The 21,260-nt window shown below is 38.1% G+C and overlaps 1 protein-coding gene across 1 annotated transcript in view; it reads right to left on the bottom strand.

The window, feature by feature from the left end:
• LOC145992003 (uncharacterized) overlaps positions 1 to 21,260 on the bottom strand; it is a 60,726-nt gene that overhangs the window by 22,391 nt on the left and 17,075 nt on the right. The window contains exon 2 of the mRNA XM_083128009.1: positions 8,512 to 9,308. Within this exon, the coding sequence (XP_082984135.1) occupies positions 8,512 to 9,155 (644 nt within the window). The 5' untranslated portion in view covers positions 9,156 to 9,308. The remainder of the gene's footprint in view (positions 1 to 8,511; positions 9,309 to 21,260) is intronic.

Below are 21,260 nucleotides of genomic sequence, written 5' to 3'. Positions count from 1 at the left end.
TAGCGCGTTTTAGGGACAGTTGTCAACCGTGCACCTATATACGTAACAAGTAAAATGTCAAAATGCCGGAAGACGGAGCCAACAAAAGACATGAATGTTGTTCTGCAGTGGCTTGAGGAGGAAGAGGATGAGACAGAGATGTATTCTGATGAAAGTGATCATGAATTTGATCATGTGACTGCAAGTGACCACAACACCGAATCGGAACAAGAGGTGAGTGATGAGGAAGATAGATCCAGTTCGTCCAAATTGAGTGATAATGATATATGCAGTTCATATGAATTCTATTATGGAAAGGATCATGAAACAAGATGGGACACAATTCCTCAAAAAAATGTTCATACTCCAGCAAGTAGCATAATTATTCATCTTCCTGGAAGCAGGGGAAGGGCCCATCCGGTTAAGACTCCAATAGAAGCATTGAATTTATATCTTGAGGATGACATAATCCAAATTATAGTTTCCTGTACCAATGTATACATTAAAAACGTTTGTTCAAGGTTTACCAGAGAAAGGGATGCACGATTGACAGATGACAGATGACTACAAGGGAATGGTGCTTGAAATGTAAGAGGTGGATGTGTGGAGAACATCTCAAAGACATTTGTGTAACTTGCTTGGAATCAGTGTAGTGATCATGAAAATACGTTTTCGCTTATACTACACTGTAAAATCAAAATTATAATCTGTAATTAACATTTTTGTTAAATAAACGAAATAATAAAATACTGCATCATCTGAAAAAAAAAACCACTTTCCTTATGCTGGATACATTTTAATAAGTGGGTGACGCCAGTCACCCACACACCTAATTGTGCAACACAAACGTACACACCTAACACAAGGTTAAGAAATAAAGTCTCCATTTCAACAAACTGAGAAGAGGAAGAAAGGAAATTATTGATTGTTTCTTGTTGAAAATTTGATAAATGCATCAATTCTTGACGCTCACAAGATATTTTCTGGAACTACCTCACCTCAGCTTCTATCTCATATTGCCTCCTGTTCTCGCCTCTTTTCTTCATCCCGCTCTTCTCCATTCATTTTAATTCCTCTCCTATCTTTCATTCCCGGCTCCAATGCACTCATCACTTCTACTCTTCATCTCTACTCCCCTCTTCTCGCCTCCTCCTCTCTTCTCTTTTCACTCTTGTTTACATTTTTCCCTTTGTTTCATTACTTCTCCGATTCTATCCTCTCTTTTCTTCCCTCATCTATTTTTCCTCTTCTCCTTCTGCCTCCTCTCCTCTCATCTCATCTTCTCCCCCTTTTCCCCTCCATTCTTTTGCATTGTGCAGACTCATCAGCAATGAAATAGTAGAAAATATAATTTCTTAAGTAAAGGAACTGTATTCCTTTCATAAAAGATTTTGTCCTTTGCGATACAATAATGAGTTTCAAAAATAATTTTAAATAGAGAATACTTAATTTTCTTTTTTCGCGTATTCCACACATACCTATTGTGCATGTGGCAGCTCTTAATTTGAGCCTAATGCTACACGGAACCCACCAAACCTTGTGTATCTTGGGTTGCCTAGTAAAAAAGTCGCTGTCCTCAAAACTTTTGGTGAAAGCTGTACAAGTAGAAAAAGTGTATTTAGTTATGGCAGAATATTGTTGCAAGAAGATGAGAGCAGTAGCTTAGAGTTGGTTCATTTCCACTTCAAAACATTAAATGAATGGAAAATTGCAGAAAATTCACAATATAGGATTGCATAGTTTAATGATAGTATCTAACGATTCGAAAGAGCAAACATTCATTACTCCAATAGAATGCAGGGTTGGCATTTTGCCTGGTTTTTTCGAAAAACCCAACCCCGGGTGTTTTTTTTTGGGGGGGGGGGGGTTCAGGTTATGTTTATAAATATATATTTTTTAAAAAATGAAATACATTTTTCTCCCACAGTAATATATTGGAACTTTCAATTTGTATTGTTTTAGTTCACTGAATCGAAAACTATTTTATATTTTCTGTTAACATAGTTAAGAATTGACAATCAAGGTCTCTTAAACTAAAAACATACATAATCCATCTCGCAACAGGCCATTGAGGGCCCAGGCCTACCTACCTACCAGCCACACTCCCACCTGATCCTACTCTGAGGTGGAAGATTATGCAACCAGTTAAGGGATGGTATGTGGTCAGCACGACGAACCCCCAGTCATCGTTGTAGGTTTTCATGACTGGGTTATGCTACTCATTCCTAGCTCCCCAAATTAATCATGACTGGGAGTGTTCACTAGTCTCATACACAGGCCAAAATCTCAGGAGAAAAGCTGTTACGTTTTTGGAGCTACCTCAGAATATGAAAAATCAATTTTTCATCCACTATCTTGAAATGCTTTCAACAAATGCAAATGCAAATGCAACATAAAATCATCCTCTGGGTGTATCTAGTTGCAACATGAATTTCAGCTTAAAAACTCTAAATTTGCTACAGATTCGTGGTCTCAAAAGTGGTGATTTTCACCCACCCTTAATAAACCACGCACTATATTACAAAGTTTTTATTAAAAACTTCAAGCTCAAGTAACGTCCTAACATAGCTGAGACTTGGTTTTCTTAATCTACGAAAATCTAACCTCAAATATTTGCATAACTTAAAGTTCTCGCAAGGCATGTTAAATCAGTCTGTCGTCCACCATCTTTAAACATGTTGACAATTTTTTCTCCAATACAATATGACACCAATCCTTTAAGTTATCTTGTAACTATAAAAATTGCAACTCAAGAACTTTATTTTTATGGCAAAATGTATGTTTGCGATTTTACCACCACTCCTCTTCTAAATTATGAAATATAATTAAAGTTTTACTGCAAAATTGCAGACCGACGAAATATCATACAATGACTGGGCTTAGTTCCTTATACTCCAAAAGTGCATTGTAGACAGTTTTGGGGAAAAAGAGAGCATGGTATAGAGCGTGTGTGCAACATGAGGAAAATCAGTTTTTTATTCACCATCTTGAAACGCATTGTTCAATTTCACTCACATGTAATACCATTGCAGTCTCTCAAGTTTTCTAGCTGCAGAAACATGTTATCATGGTCACTAAATAGATGACTTGTCTTTCTTTGCCCATCCACCCCACCCATGCTCCTCCTAAATCATGCATTATGTTTCAATACTTTTATTGTGAATTTACATTGCAAGTAATGTCAGAATGCTCCTGAAAGTTTTATGCACAAAGCTCGAAATTGTGGTCTCTGAAAAGGTTTGAAAATGTCAAAAATGGTCAAAACATGAAAGCATACGTATGCATTGTATTTATTTGAGTACACCACACCCCCTATTTTTAAGAACAAATGAAATTGGGGTAGATTATGAGTGTGCTCGACTTCTTGGGTATAGAGCTCCTAACCACAATTAACATTTATCCTGCATGGGCAAGGAACCCATTACGTTCAATCAATGCACTGAACTGGAGGGAGGAAGGGGTCACTGTCTTAGGCATTAGGCATTGCACAAATACTAAATTTTGAGAAATGAAATGAATCATTTGAAAAGTGTTTCGTTTAATTATACCAGAGTTAACTTTATTCTACTTTCATGACATTTCAATAAAATGTACTCAACTCTCCTTTGTAATGTTCTGTACATGGAAAAATTTATTGTAAAAGTTGAAACTATGTGGCTTCACAGGTGAAACTACGTAGCTTGCCCACATAAGGAAGTGACTCATATCTAAAGTGCTACCACTTTTCAAACTTATAAGCTTTGTTCATTCAATGTTTTATCTAAATATTTTAGACCATTTTGATTTTATGTTTCTTGTATACCAGGTGTGCCGGTTAATAATTCTTAATTGATCCGAAAGAAAACAAGTGTATCTGGGGATAAAGGTAACAAATGCTGTATTCAAAGTATGCGCCATCGCTAGCTATATATTGTGCCCATCTGTCCATCAAATTATGGATGCCCTTCCAGAAATATCGTTCACATTTTGAGGTGATCCAGTCAGCAAGCCATTGTGCGACATCTTCGTAATTGTTGAAGTGTTGCTGGGAAAGTGAGTGAGACATCGATGAAAACAAATGGTAGTCCGAAGGGGCTAAGTCTGGTGAGTATGGTGGGTGGGACAAGAATTCCCAGCCAAGTGTAGGAATGGTGTGTCTGATGCCTTTCGCTGTGTGTGATGAGGTGTTGTCGTGCTGCAAAATCACTTTTCCGTGTCATATTGCCCAATCTGGGCACTTTTCGATCAATGCATGAGTTGATGAGTTGTTGACGGTAGCGAACGGCATTCACTGTTTCACCTGGTTTCAGAAGCTCATGGTACACCACACCCTTCTGATCCCACCAAATGCACAGCATTGTCTTCCTTCCGAAGTGATTAGGTTTTGCGGTCGATGTTGAAGGTTGTCCTGGGTAAACCCATGGCTTTTTACATTTTGGGTTCTCGAAGTAGATTCATCTTTCGTCCCCAGTCACTATCCGATGCAAGAAAGACTTTCTTTCATGCCGAGAAAGCAACACTTCACACACAGTTTTTTTTGCTTTTCCATTTGTCTGTCATTCAGATGATGTGGGACCCATTTTCCTGCCTTCTGGATCTTTCGCATGGCATGAAGACGATCAGATAATGGTTTGGCGACCAACATTTAACTTCTCTGCCAGTTGTTGCTGCGTTTGCGTATCGTCTTCGTCCAACAGTGCTTGCAATTCGGCATCTTGGAATTTTTTCAGTTGACCCGGGCTATCTATGTCTTTCAAGTTGAAATCACCACTTTTGAATGGTCGAAACCAACACCCACACACACGTGTCTTGCGTTAGGACATTGTCACTGTACATTTTCACAAGGATACGATGGCTTTCACTCGCATTTTTCTTTTGATGGAACAAGAAAAGCAGGACGTGCCGCACATGCTCCTTATTTGGTTTGAAGGTCAACATGTTTCCCACACAAACCCAATATCACGATCACTCGCACTCGGTTGCACATCCACAGCACTTTGACAGGTACTGTCCTGGCAACACACTGACGTAAGAGTTGAGACTGTGCACCAACCCTAGCTTCCAGTGCCATCCAGAGACGAAATTAAGAATTATTAACCGGCACACCTGGTATATGTTCGCATTATTTCTGTTAAAAGTGTATTTCTAGCATGATTTGAGAAAAATATCCTGAAAAAACCTACTGTGACTTGTACCACATTAATTACTTTGAGTATTATAAGCTTGGCTAAGCTTTTATTTTACAAGTTTTCTCAAACTGTTGACAATTCTAGAACCTCACAATTATTTAAAGCAATAATTTACAACATTTTCTGAAAAAAAAACAACACATTTTGAGTGGGTTTTTCTGAAGAAAAAAAAAACGTCGGGAAAACTGGGATGGGCCCACCTGGGCAAACCCTGGCATCGGTAGGCCTAATTGGCTGGTTGACTACAAGTTTCTTCGTATGGAAAAGTGGCAACAGTGGGTCACTGCCACAATTATGTGCCCCGCGCCAGGAATTAGCTTGGATGATTGATTGTTTTGCTTTACTTTACTTTGCTTTTTGTGCCAGTTTTGGATAATTTGCGAAGATGGGGATGAGTGATGAAATTGATGAATGGACACTCACAAACATAATGCCCAGGTTAGGATTCGAACCCGGGACCACTGGTGTTGTAGCACGATGTGCTCACCACTCTGCCACAGGGGGCGGCAGGAGTTAGCTTGGCTCAACTCTATGAGAAAGATGGCAGTTTTCATATACCAACTGCGTGCTGTAATCAAATTTTTGCACGTTCAGAAGCGGATGCCGGCAGAGATCCACTGTAACTTGTAAGAGGTATAAGGACTGGAAGCCATAAGTGACAATATGGTCAGACGACAGTGCACACAATTCATGGAACTCAAATCCATCATGCACAACCCCACACACCTGACCACAATTGGGCTCTTGTGCATCATTTTAAGTGGGAGACCCAATCTCACATGCTACGACTTTCATCTCTTCCTTTAGCTGAAGCAGTTTCTGGCAGGACATATGTTTTGCCAGTAACGCTGCTGTACAGATGGTTCTGCCTTTTGGAGGCAGACATAGTGCCACACCACAACAAATACCTAAAGAATGGTGTGAATATGTCGAAAAGTAAGTTATGGGTCACTGTAATTAAGACAATAAAATGTAAATTATTACCGAAGTTTGTGTTTTAATTTATGGTTAATTGGAATGTACTTTCTGGACCGTCCTCGTATAAAGCTTCAGCCTGTTATATTCAGTAGAGCTTGCAGAGGAACATTGATTACTGATGAACATGATATGTTTTTAGGATTGAGAGCCTGAAAGTTTGTCTAACGAAATGTCGTACATCAGACAAAAAAAATCGGATGCATAAGAGTGCCTGTGTCCAACAGGTCCAAGCCCTTTAAGCTCCCATAGACAAGAAAAAAAATATGTCAATACATTTTAAATGTGACATTTAGAGGTTCATCAAATGTGTCTGCCTCACTGGAAATTTCTCCTCCTCACCTTCCATCACTTGTTTCTGGCACCATGGTTGTGTCCAATGCATAATAGAGACCTAAAAGTTTATGCCAAAGGATGGCAAGATGATTTCCCGTTTAAGTGCAGCGCATGTTATGACATCTTCAAAATCAAATGTCTGGCAGGTTCATTGCATCTATAGTTAAAAAATAATAATAATAAAAAAATAAAAGTCAATCAAGGCAAAATTCCCTGACATTTTACTGACTTTTTTGACCTCTCCAATTCCAATCTTTTCCAGGTCTGTCGCCACCCTGATGTTGCCTCATTTAGAGATGACCAGCCTGGGAAACATTTGTCTGGGAATAGACAAACTTCTCTGTAATTTTCATTCCAGCCGGTGTCCTTTTTAATGCAGAGCTGGTAGTCCTAAAGTTATGTATCCACAACAATATTTTGTTCCCAGTAGGAACTCTTCCATGATGCCCGACATTGAACTGCAACCTAAATGCTCATTGCATTCAAACTACAGATTCAACATTTTTTAAACAATGTATCCACAACAAACACATGATGTACAGCTTTCCACTGCTCCATCCAACTGAAATGGCATCACGTGTCTAGCAAAACCCCAGCTCCTGCATGTGACTCCACCTAACCGGCAGTGTTGCCAAACTAAAACCATCAGATTTCCCTGCCAAACCGTGTGTGTATATACATATAAATACACACACACACACACACATCCATACAATTTTCACTGCATTCAGTAATGCAAGTAAAATGTTCCCAACCATTTCATGAAGTCTGGTTCAGGTATTATGTTGAATCTCAGTACAGAAGTTTTGATTATGCTCATCGCTAGTTATTATCAAAAAGTTGTTGAATCATACATTGTAAAAATGCCTGTTTATGGTTAGAAACAGATTATGATTGATTAATTGATTCGGTATTTGAAGTCCACTTCCTGCACAGTAAGGTTAATCAGGACTGGACCTACAGTTTAAAGTGTATCCGAACCACTATGTGCCTCCACCAAGTATCGAACCCGGGACACCTTGATTACAAGGCTACAACGCTACCACTGCGCCATCGACGAGGCCCTGGAAACAGATTAAAATGAAACTTTTAATATACATAAATACTAGGGCTGAGCTGATACCAGTGCTGATGTATCGGTATTGGCCGATATCAGTGGTATTGGTATGGGTAAGCATCGGCTCAAAATATTCCACCAATACCGTCAGATACCATTGTCCTTGAGTATCTCAAACCGCGGCCAACAACAACATTTCTTCTTTTGAAAAGTTTGTTCACATTTTTCTGTGACAGATTGGAAGGTCAACACAAGAAGTTCGGCATGTTGTTTTCTGGACAAACCCCCACCCTCCTGGGAAGCAGATGACTGACAAGATCAAAGGCATGGGCAAAATGAAAGCTGCAACTAAACATCTAGAAGGCATGTAACTACCTGATAAAAGATGTGTGCAAATAAAATGAATTATTCATTTCCAATTCCTGCTTGCAAACTCGTGGGGTAAGAAAAATGGACAGTTTTAAAACCATTACCTAATTACCCTAATGCCGGGCTGTTTCCAGGCTAGATGATGGCAGTTTCAAGTTTTGCCTTTCTCATTCTTGATATCACTATTCCTAATGCAGTGGATTCTTTTTAATTCGAATGCCAATGGGACACGAAAAACATTATAATTATCCAAAATTCGAATTAACAAAAACCTGACATCATTAAATATAATTTCAAGGAGAATAAACTTCTGTTTGAATTACCTAGCAATTTGAATTAAAAAGAGTCCACTATATTTATAAACTATATGAATGTTAACTCTGATAAACTTACTATTCATTTTTCCACGTACGTTTTTTTTCAGCGATCGATTTCGCCACTCGTCTGGTGGCTTCGTCAGGTGAGTCACCAGACGAGTGGCGAAATCGATCGCTGAAAAAAAAACTAACGTGGAAAAATGAATAGTAAGTTTATCAGAGTTAATTACCTATCTCCGCATAACCACCAAACTGATATCTTTATATGAATGTTGTTAATTCTGAAGTGATGAAAAAGGCAAGTACTTACATTTCAGGAGGATGTACAGCAGATTTCTCATTCTGTTCACAATTCACTGCATTGGCAATTTGGTTATCTGATTGAAGAACTTCTTGTTTCAACACTTTGTATTCATTCTCATCATTAGATGTGACATTACTACTTGCATCTTGTAAAGGATCCACTTCTGTTTTAGGTGTTACATTATTACTTTCTCCTTGTGATGTCACAAAAATTTGGTTTTGTTTCCTCACATTGGTTGATCCATTACTACTTGCAGTCTCTGATGTATCCACCACATCATAACTTAAAATGTAATTCTGTTTTTCATTACTAACTTCTGATTTAATATTGTGAAGGCACAAAGCATCGGCTTTATATTCTCCTACTATACCAACTTTAGTATCCAATGTCTTTATTTGTTCTTCTTCTGCTCTGTGAACACTTTGTTCTGAAGCTACCATTTCTCCTGCATTGGCTTTATATTCTCCTACTATACCAACTTTAGTATCCAATGTCTTCATTTGTTCTTCTTCTGCTCTGTGAACACATTGTTCTGAAGCTACCATTTCACCTGCATTGGCTTTATATTCTCCTACTATACCAACTTTAGTATCCAATGTCTTCATTTGTTCTTCTTCTGCTCTGTGAACACTTTGTTCTGAAGCTACCATTTCACCTGCATTAGATCCTTCACTTGCACTCTTGCAGGAACCTGCAGTCAATGTACCGGAATCCTGGTGGGAAAATGTTGTTGGTGAGGAGACCCCTGCTTCCTCAATGTCTGAATTCTTGCCTTGTACTACTTCCAAAGCTGGTTCCGACCACTAGATGAATGAAGAAATAAAAATTAATGGTATACAAAAGTTTGTGTGTGTTATATGTAAAGCGTCTGCCAATTTGAACGTCAGAACTTTGAAAGAGTGTTGTGGCAACACTGACTCAAATGACGAGATTGAACTGTGACATCTGTGTGCAGTAGTCTGTGGCAAGTTATCATGGAGAGATACACAATGCAACAACACATAGAAATTATTTGAATTTATGATCAAAATTTGTGTTCAGTTTGACAGACATTTCGTGCATTGAGAGGAATTTATGGTGAACATAATCGACCGACAGAATGCCATATTTACCGCCTCGTAGAGAAATTTGAACGAACAACAAGCTCAGTAGCAAACGGGCTAACATCTGTCCATTGTAGAGTCGGTCGTTCAGCTGAGAATATTGCTTCAGTAAGCCAGAGCGTGATGGACGATCCAAACCTGTCTGTTTCACGGCGTTCGCAACAATTCAGCCTTTCACAGATGAAAACATGGCAAATTTTGCATCACGATATTCACCTAAAGCTTATAAAGTGCAACTGACTCAAGAACTTAAGCCTAATGATCATCGTCTGCATCGGTAGTTCCTTAATTGGGCTCTACAGCAGTTGGATTTTGGCCGATGAAGCACATTTTTTTCTTCATGGGTATGTTGACAAACAAAACTGTAGGATTTGGGCAGATGAAAATCTGCAAGTGATTCTGGACGTACCCCTTCATCCTGCGAAAGTGACTGTGTGGTGTGGTTTTGGGCCAATGGAGTGATCGGACCTTATTTTTCAGAGGACCAACATGGAAATCATGTGACTGTCAATTGAGAGCGATACAGGAAAATGGTGGTGCAGTTTTTGTGGCCTAAACTGGCAAATCTTGACATCAACAATGTGTTTTTTCAACAGGACGGTGCAACTTGCCACACAGCTTTCCAAACAATGGAATTATTGCAGGAAAAGTTCCCTGACGAGTTCTGTCCAGAAAAGGTGATGTGAACTGGCCACCAAGATCATGTGATCTAACCTCCCTGGATTATTTTCTACGGGGTTATAAAAATATATAGATGTCATTATCACTTGTGGTTTTCATTCTATCTAATTTTAAAGTTCTGACGTTCAAATTGGTAGACCCTATAGAACAGAGCAACCAAAAACACAATGAAAATGTTACGAAATATCATTAGATTCACTGTAGCTGTACCGGCATATTGTAGTGATGCTGCTTGCACTAAAAACAACTTGACAGTTTCTGGGTTTCAAAAGACTGTTGCACTACAGTGTTTAACATCCACCCAATACAACAATCTGCTACAACCTCTGTGATCTATGTCCAATGACCCTACAGACACTAGTTATCTCACTCCACGTCATTTCTTAGTAGGTAGCCCTCTAATCCTTTCCTGAGCTTTATGTGCCACATAAAGCAGAAAATCGTCTGGATCTGTGGAAACAGATTAAACAGATTAACCAACACATTTGGGAGTGATGGTCCAGGGACTATCTCAACAACATGCAGCAGAGAACAAATTGGACAACAACCAAGTACAATATTCAACCAGGGATGCTGATTCTAATCAAGGAAGACCACGTTCCATCTCGCACATGGAGGACTGGAGTTCACTGAAGAGGTCTACACACGATCTGATGGACTTGTAGAAGTAGTGAATGTCCACACTAGTTAGGGAACATTCAAAAGACCAACCCATAAACTCATCCCTCTTCCAACTGAGAAATAATTTAGTTGTGTATTATGCTGATTTAGTAAATCAAGGTGGGGGAGGGCATGTTTCGATCACTTTTTTTTGGTGGGACATGCAGCACGCCAGTGAAGCAGCGTGTTGAGTTAGCAACATTGCCTACGAATCATTCGCCACTCAGCCAGAGATAGACATTCAGGCAAGATATATGTATGTATGTATGTATGTATGTATGTATGTATGTATATGTGTGTGTGTGTGTGTGTGTGTGTGTGTGTGTGTGTGTGTGTGTGTGTGTGTGTGTGTGTGTGTGCACGTGCGCGCGCGCGCGTGTGTGTGTGTGTGTGTGTATGTATGTTTGCAGATTGGTCGATACGGGGAACTGCATGTGTTTACACATCTTTTTCATGGGGAACCAAATCATTTCTGGGGAACTGTCTGCAGTTCATCGCAAAAAAAATGCCTAAAAACCATTGCAAAATGACGTTATAATACCATGGGAGAAGTTTTACATGAATATTTGATGTTCCCCAGAAAATCGATTTTCAACGAGTTGCCTGTGTTAACCGTGTGTAACTTTTAGTTCATATTCTGCTATCCAGAGGTCTCTGGAAATGCTGCTTGGCATGTGTCTTGCTCCGCAGTACGGCCAGCTCCGAGTCCGCAGACAATGGATAGAGGGAATTTCCCTTGATGGAGAGATTTTTTTTTCCGGATGGAAGAAAACTTGAAGGGGTAATGAAACAGTGTGAAAGGAAGTAATAGTCCTCAAAATTCTGCTCTTTAACATCTGAGATGCTATTTCGCTTCATTACAGCTTTATCTGCGAATGTTCTGGCGATCCAGACGATTTTAAAATGCTTCAAATTGAGGGATTTTTTTCGAATTTTGCAGTTGGATTCCTTTTCTTAAAAATGGACATGAAATCCAAGAAAAGAAGAATAAAAGAAGGCAAGTTTTCTTTATTAATTTAGGTTTGTTCTATTAACATTTGGTCATCTGTGTCTTTACATTTTAGTGCAGCTGAACTTGATTTGTTCGACAAGACTGAAAACAAGTAAAAAAAAAAAAAAAATTACATACGTTCATAAATTTTTGTATGCCGTGCATGTGTGTTGGAATATTCGATTTTAATAATACTGTTTAACACTCACAGGTGGTACATTTTTTACAGCGGATGTTAATTTAGAGAAAAACATTTGTTCTTCAGCAATACAGATTACAAGGTAACTTAAACAAATCACGTTAAAATATATACTTCATGCTCGTGGATGAAAATTCCAGTAAAATTATTTGCTTTCTCAATATTGTAAGCAAACACACGATGTGAACATTGAAAAAGAAACTAAATTTCAGGGCTGTTTACCCACTGTACCCCCTCGAGAATTACGTTGAAATTTGTATTAATCAACAGATTTTGATGTTCTTATGTAATATAAAATTAGTTTCAGCGTGCGGAAAACACAAATAACGGAGATATTTGATCACAAAGTATGAGACGTGTAAGCAAAAACCTAGTGTTCTCACCGCTTTTTATTATTAAAACCCTTTGTATGCACACTCAAATAGCAAAAGAACACGTTTATAATAACTATTGGCACCAAACTTAACAATCCTAAGCTAACTAAGTAAATTTATAAATGCTGTTGTGAAATATCGTTTTGGTTGCTCGATTCACTTGTACGAAACTTTCGAGCTGTACTTCACTGTAAAGTAACACGGTAAGGTAACAGACGCACTTTGCTTCACAATAACACATTTCCGCAAGTTAAAATCAAATGAAAATGTTCATAAACAACAAAATCTTCATATACCATGCGAAATATTTCACTTTCTCTATAGGATATAGAGGGTCAAGGGTATCAAATCATCTTTCACTTTTGCTTATAATTGCTGGTAACTATGTATGTTTAATTCCGAATTTATCATGGTCGACAGTTTTTTTATTTCTAATTATGTATGTTACCATATACTTCAGAGTCTTGGTGATAACGTACTGTGTGTTTTCTGGAGATCAGTCCGTTTTCCTTCTGCATGTGATTGTGAGAAAACATTCATTTACTGCCATTCAATTCATGTGCTTGAGGTGCTTTCCTTGTTAGGTTAGGAGGGTCAGGTTTAAGGCTCTTAGCATTAAAATAATGCATCTACTGCTTTGAACACCTGATAATATAATATCTGATCTGGAACACAAAATCCCTTGAGCCTCCTATGAAAAAAAGTTGTCTGAATCGACCAGAATCCAAGAACTCCTGCTCGCACAACTTACACTTCAATCATAATTTCTCCAGCAAATAATACTTAGCGAAGCTTTTAATTTTGCTAATTAATTTGCCCACGCTTCGAACTTGCTCCCACAATCATTTCTAGTATTCTAAAGCACTTAATAATGCTCCTATAAAAATTGCAAAAAAAATATTAGGCATTCGGAACTGTATCCTTTATGTGTTAAAGTTAGTAAAGTGTAAACAACACATAATTTTAATGGCTTACATCTTTTTCATAATTGCTATTTGTTTCGATGCGTGCTGTGTTCAATTGTAGGATTAGTCTTCCTTCGCAAATACTATACATACGATTTTTCCCTTATGCCAGACAAACACTGGAATGCATGTATCCCATTAAAACTGGTAGATTTCACTAAATTCTATTACAGATTGTGTTGTGTTGTGGAACATATTCAAATATATGATGTTATGTAAAGACTTGTTCAGAGCTGTGTATCTTGAATCTAGTTGTCACGTGTCTATTCTTACATTCACACATTCAAAATCCTTATAAGCAGACAGTTGCAACTAGCACCCTGCATGAGCAAGCCACTTTCTGTTCATACCAGGAGATAAATATGTTCGCTCTGCAACATGTCAGCTTTGAAAAGCAGAGTTTCTGCCCCCACAATGAAAAATGCTCAATCAGTTATGATTGTTACATTTATATTATTATGTGATGCACATATTAACAAATATTAAACACATTTAAAAATTGCTCTTGTTTTTGAAGTGGCTCAGTCGGTAACGTGTCTGACTACCATGCTAAAGGTCCCGGGTTCGATCCCCAGCCGGTTCAAATCCGGGAACCTTTCTAACGTTGGAAGCGGCCCCGGCGCCCACCCAGCGTCGAATGACATGGGTACCTGGGGGAAACCCTGGGGGGTAAAGACGGTCAGGGGCGTGATGCTGATTACATCACCCCCACTCACGACCAGATCAAGAAAGTGTGGGGCATTACCCCCACACCCCCTATACACCTTCATGGCGTGGTGCTAAGCACAGGGGAACACTTTACCTTTACCTTTTTATCTTGTTTTTGAAGGAAGAATATAAGTATGTCACACAGAATATGGGCATTTACAAAATACATATCATTTATTTTTGCACAAACATTGTTGAAAATAAAGGACAAAGTTAATGTTTCTATTACACTGCTCTGCAGCAAAAATGAGGTTTTCAAATGAATGAGTGTTCCTAAATGGAATTTTCATGCTGAGTTCAACGGTGTAATCCGTTTTTCCCTATCACGTCAGGTTTTTGAGAAAATCAGGAATTTGTGTTTCATAAAAGTCCCGTTTATATACCATGGGAGGGCATGTGATTACACCTTTGTATGTGGTCTGGCAACACTAATTCAACTGTTTTTTGTTTCACAGGTGGTCGAGTGTGTTGTATTCCTAGTGCTGAACGGTTGTATGAAGTGACAAATTGTGTATATTCGGACAACAATGTCTTCATGTGGCTGCAAAAACGACCCGAACACTTTCTGTTACATATGTGGGAAGTACATGTTGTGTAAACAAAGACTAAAGATAACGCCATTCGTCAAAGAACCCTACCTTGCGTATTTCGGACTTGTGCTTGGCGATGAAAATAAACCATGGGCACCCCAGAAAGTATGTAAGACTTGTGTGGAAGGTTTGAGGTTCTGGATGAATGGGCAAAGAGAGAAATTCTATTTTGCTCTGCCAATGGTATGGAGGGAACAATTAAACCATACGGATGACTGTTATTTTTGTCAAGTTAAGTGCAAGGTTTCAGTGCCAAGAACAAAAGTGACATAGTGTATCCACATTTGCGATTTGCAATGAGACCAATCAAACATGACTGAAAGACAGACATTTATTGTTACCTGGCACTAAAATTTCATGTTACAGATCCCGGGAACAAGAAATAGTTTCTATATTTTCAGAAGAAAGGTCTATGATCTTCTGCAATGACATAAAGTATGTAACTTCTGAATGGAGGCTTTTCATAGATTCTTCTGTAACCAGCCTGAAAGGTGTTTTACTCCACAATGGCAATGTTCTTGGATCTGTACCAGTTGCTTATTCTATTACTTTGAAAGAATCATATGGAAGTTTGCAGTTTCTATTGCAGTGTGTGAAGTACTCCGAGTATGGGTGGGTTGTATGTGGTGACTTCAAAGTTATCAACCTTTTACTGGAACTACAAATGGGATACACAAAAATGACCTGTTTCCTGTGCGAGTGGAATAGTCGAGACAGACACAATCACTGGAAAAGGCGGGAGTGGCCAACCAGAGGACCCTTGATACCCGGAACAAAGAATGTTATGCATGTGCCGCCCCTTGTGGAACCCACAAAAGTTCTTCTCCCTCTACACATTAAATTGGGTATCATGAACCAGTTTGTACGTGCCCTAGATAAGGGCAGTGAGTGTTTTAAGTACTACATATGTAGTGTTTATCAGAGAATGACCCTAGATAAGCTGAAAGCAGGTGTTTTTACTGGACCTCAGATCAGGAAATTAATGTGTGACCCCAATTTTGAGGATACAATGAGCCAAACAGAAAAGCAAGTCTGGGAGAGCTACAAAGAAGTTGTACAAAACTTCCTAGGAAACAGAAGGAGTCCAGCTTACAAAACCATTCGAACACCATGTTGGAAAATTTGAGAACACTAGGTTGTAACATGAGTTTGAAGTTACTTCCTACATGCTCACATTGACTATTTTCCAGATACCTGTCTTCGATTTTACAGCGAGGAACAGGGTGAACTTTTCCATCAGGATTTGAAAGATATGGAAAGAAGATACCATGGTGGTTGGACTGTGAACATGTTGACAGACTACTGTTGGTTCCTGAAAAGGGAAAGTACTTCTCATGCATATGGAAGAAGTTCAAAAAGACGAAAATTCCTGCCTGTAAAATAAGTGAGGTCACTGTAAATAATATCACTTGTTGCTAGTTTTTGTGAACTGTAGGTACATTGTGTTTACAATTACATAATTATAATATACACCACATTTTTAAGCATGGCAATGATCTTGTAGAAGGGTATAAATATATGTTGGTAATGGTTCAATATGCAAATTTTGTTTTCATTTTCTTTCAACAATCTGGACGTGATAGAAGAAAACTGCATACATATTTGGAATGAGCGCCCCAAAATTAGGGGAAAACGACATTCGAAACCAAAACATCAAAAAAATAATTTCAAATTGCAGAGCGGTGTTATCAGTAGGATTTTGTGATATTTTATTTACCATCAATGATAGCACGCTTACTTATTTTTAATTAATTATTTTGAAGAGTGCATTTTCTTTAATTCTAAATGCAATACAAAATGCTTAGTATGAAGGTTTTTATTCACAATACTAAGCACATTGTTTTGCTTTTGGTTGAGGATTGCAACATGTTGTTACATCCTACTTGATTCTGTATAGCAGGATACACATCGTATTACTTTGCCATCTTACTCAGGAAGGTCATACACCTCCATAAATAAGGAAATAAGAGACAATATTTGGCATATTGAACATTTCTTTGACCACCCTGCCATATTACAGAGGCTGTTCAGCGTATATTTGGCCAAATGCGATTCCTTCCCTCTGCACTCAGAATGAACTCACCCAACCTTGGTCAGGCATTTGTCAGTGTAGTGTGTGAGCTGTAAAAGAGTGGTTGTGTTTTCTCACTGTGCCAAAAATCCTGCCCAAACTGAGCAGCTTTTGGGAGGAGTGCGTTGTATAACTTTCCAAGTGTTTGCGTTTTCTCGCTTGGCCGAAAATGCTGCCAAAACAGTCGTGTAGTGTAAGAGCAAAAATTGTGACGTTAGTTTGACTTTATTCAAGAATGTGATTGGCAAGTATAAGGATTGCATGGTCCCAGCATTCGGTTCTCCAACAAAGAGGACGAGAACACGGCCGTGCACACAAGCCACCACCAGTATGCAGGCGAAACTTCGCAGAATGGCCATGCAAGAGAATTCACCGACCCAAAGACAGATGGAAAAGAATCTAAATATGTCTTTGGAAACTGTTAACCGCACTACTTCCTGATCATTGACACACTGAACCTTGCATCATAAAAAGCTACAACATAACCTTCCCAAAAGCGACTGTTTTGGCAGCATTTTCGGCCAAGCGAGAAAACACAAACACTTGGAAAGTTATACAACGCACTCCTCCCAAAAGTGGCTCAGTTTGGGCGGGATTTTTGGCCCAGTGAGAAAACACAACCACTCTTTTACAGCTCACACACTACACTGACAAATGCCTGACCAAGGTTGGGTGAGTTCATTCTGAGTGCAGAGGGAAGGAATCGCATTTGGCCAAATATACGCTGAACAGCCTCTGTAATATGGCAGGGTGGTCAAAGAAATGTTCAATTTGCCAAATATTGTCTCTTATTTCCTTATTTATGGAGGTGTATGACCTTCCTGAGTAAGATGTCAAAGTAATACGATGTGTATCCTGCTATACAGAATCAAGTAGGATGTAACAACATGTTGCAATCCTCAACCAAAAGCAAAACAATGTGCTTAGTATTGTGAATAAAAACCTTCATACTAAGCATTTTGTATTGCATTTAGAATTAAAGAAAATGCACTCTTCAAAATAATTAATTAAAAATAAGTAAGCGTGCTATCATTGATGGTAAATAAAATGTAATTTATTGCATATGTTCGAGAATAACCAACTTTCTCCTTTGTCGTTAAAAGTGCCTTAGTGTGATAGCCTGAGGTGAAACACCTCTGTTAGTGACACGTGACACCAACAGTGTTGCCAGTGTCCCTCGTAATATTGTGAAAACATCGATTTTTGGAACAGCCCATTTATTCCCTTCTACAATGTTTTTGAAACTTCGTCAAAGTTTATTTCTGTCAAATTCATTAGATGGCCATCCAAATTGTTCGTTGGTATTGTGAAATGTTGCAATAATTTACCTCAGTGAGTTCTGTGCATCAATATACACGATTTGCAAATATTTTTTTCCCGCCTTTGGCAACACTTTGCTTATTTGTTATTAAAACATGCATGTTCTTACATATGTTTGTCTCTCTAAATTTTCCCAATATACACGGCATTCTCTTGGCAGAAAGCGTTTCTTCTCATTCCGTTTCGCTATTCCGTTATACGGTCGTAAACACCGGGTTGTGTGACTTTTCGGACACTCTGTATATACAGCATATAGGTCTATTACTTATAATCAATTCATCCACCTCATAACAAACCAACAGCAAAAACTATATAAATTGTCTCTCAAATGTGCACACTCCTTTTCCTGCCAACAATTGTTCATGCATTTAAGACAAAATCCATTAAGAGAAGCCTTATTTCTCTCTCTGACAATTTACAATGCATTACAGAAAACAATCATATTGTGAGTGAAACAAACAAGGAAATTTTTAATCCATTCTTTTTTTTTTTTAACCCATTCTTTTCAAACTGAAAACAATATTGATTTAATAGGGTGCAAATAATTTCAATTTACAACTTTTATCATTTAGATTGTTCAGCGGCCAGGGACGACTCCCGCCTCTCTCTAGCTATGGCTCTGAACCTGACGAGACTAAGAAGAGCAGGTATTGTGAGCGAAGCGAGCAAGAAAATTTTATGACATGTATTTTTATTTGCATAAAATTTGAAATCGAGGAGGATAATTGCCCCTCTGTGCCCTCTGCAGGTGCCCTTGGCTATCAATGTTTGCTGCCTTGCTCTCCTTAGAATTGATTTCCATTCAAGGTTGGGGGGAGGGGCAATGCCCCCCTGCCCCACTGATATGCACAAACAAATATAGTAACAATATGAAGTGTCTGTATGACTCCAATGTATCCAAAAATTCTAATTTAATTTAATTAAATGGTATATTTAAAAAAAATAATTTGAGGTCCTTAGTTTCAATTTGCCATTTCACATACTCAGACTCGAAATACATCTACAAACACAAGTCACACAAATGTTAGGGTATATATTCTAACCTGCGAAAAATTGTTAATTGCAATAATCTTCCATCTGTCGGATTGCTCTACAAAGGACAGTAACAAAGTAAACAGAATGAGAGAATTCAGTTTTATTTTCCACGCAGCTTTCTTTTCCTTCCTAGATAAAAATAAAAACTGAACTGTGAAAATCTCGCCTCAGGCTATTTATCAATATGTGTAAATTCAATAGGATTTGGATTAATAAAAGTTGCAATTTTTCACGTCTACGGAGAAAAATTCAAGCAGAATCCACGCATAATTCCCGGAACCAATAATTCACGCAGAATTCAAGGAATTCCCAGTGAGTAGCCACCCTGAGAAGGTAATACAATTTTCCACTGCTTGTGATTGTTTTAAAATAAAAGTATTGTTTATTCAAAATATGCACCATAGTTTTGGAAAGTTTACAAGTGTGTGTGAAAAATAAAATTTCAAATAAAGTTTTGTGAAAAATGTTTGGTTTTGTTCTCATTCATATGCACCCGGTTATTGTTTTGAGAAGCAATAATTATAATATTAGTCTTGCATTACACCATTTTAGAACCACTCTCGTCATATGCACAAATATAACTTTACATCAACAATCATGATATTTTGATCAATGAGCAAGGAGCAAACACCATCAAGTAAATGATCAGTTTAAAGGATGAGCAAAAACCTTGCTCAGCGAGCATCGCCCAGATACTTGATGCACCCCTTGTATGGTGCCATAACCTTTGATACTGTGCTGCTTGATACCTTACAAATATTTGCAGTTTTTCTTATTATTATTTCTGTCCTCATACTCTATGCATAGCTTTCAATTGCACAGTGCAAGTTGTAAAAAATTAATAAAGTATTTTGAATTAAGAGGGAGAAATAAAAGCTGTGCAACAAAAAAAAATGTTTACCAATGTATATGATTTCAGACAGAATTTGGAAAAGGGTAAATCTTTCCCAATGGAAAAAAAGGGACGAAAACTGTTTCTCGACCGACCACTCGAACTCTATTAGATAAACTTGCTAACAGTACCCCCCCCCCCCCCAAACAAAACACACACACACATTTTCATATGCATAAACACACACTAACATGAGAAAGTTTACACTTAGTTGTATAGAAATGGAAATCACTGAAATGAATGACAATTGCATCCCGTTATTTGAAACAAATTAATATAATTTTGGCACTGCTGTCCAATAATTAGGCATATTGATGGTAACAAATACATATCTACCAATCAAATATAGGTAAAAATGATAATGTAAGCCAAAAATACAGCCAAGGCATGTGCTCGTAAAGAAATTTGATAGTCAAATCAACAAATAGCAAAACAATTGAAAATTTCAGAATTCATGAGCAGTGACAAGGAGACAGGAAATCAACAGGCTTGAGGACCAACCTTGCAGAAGATGTACACTTCGCAACATCTTATTTGACCGCCCCGAAAGAATTCTAAGTCCCAAAAATCGTAAACTTAGCAACATTGCACTTCAGCTCCAGGTGAGAGTAGCCAACTTTGAGTAAGTCCTTCCACTAGACGAAAAACCCTGCGGTGATAGGTTTTCAATTTAACGCTTTCCATGAACTTAGAAACTATAAACCGCTATTATAATACGCAATCAAACCGAAATAATAAATTGGAAAAAGAACCTTGAAGGATATTTACGATTCTGCTTGCTCGACTTGAAATTTGGGGGGTTTGAAACACTGAATAGAGTTTTTCTCCACCTGGAGGAAATTGCCATCACGTTTGTGCAGAAAGAAGCAAATTTGTGAGGAGTTTATGCGATATTTTATTTACAATACCTTGCATAATATCGAACAGTTCTCAAAAACATATATTTTGTACGACTTGTCGAGAAAATGAGCTTGAAACACAGGATGGTGGGAGTCTTCATAAACGTCAACATGTTTTTAAGGGTATAACGTCATTAAGTTAACGTAGAGCAGTCGGTTAGGCGCTGCTATCCTTATTTTTCATCAAGCGTGAAAGGTAGCGGGTTCAAATCCCACCCTCTCCTCTTTCTTTTTTTCTTTTTTTGTTTGCTGAACAGATACCGTTGA

Source organism: Lepisma saccharinum, chromosome 9, assembly GCF_977018435.1.
Source record: "Lepisma saccharinum chromosome 9, izLepSacc3.1, whole genome shotgun sequence".
Taxonomy (NCBI): Eukaryota; Metazoa; Arthropoda; class Insecta; order Zygentoma; family Lepismatidae; genus Lepisma; species Lepisma saccharinum.
The sequence above is the reverse complement of the archived record's forward strand: the minus strand, read 5'-3'. Positions and strand labels throughout refer to the sequence as shown.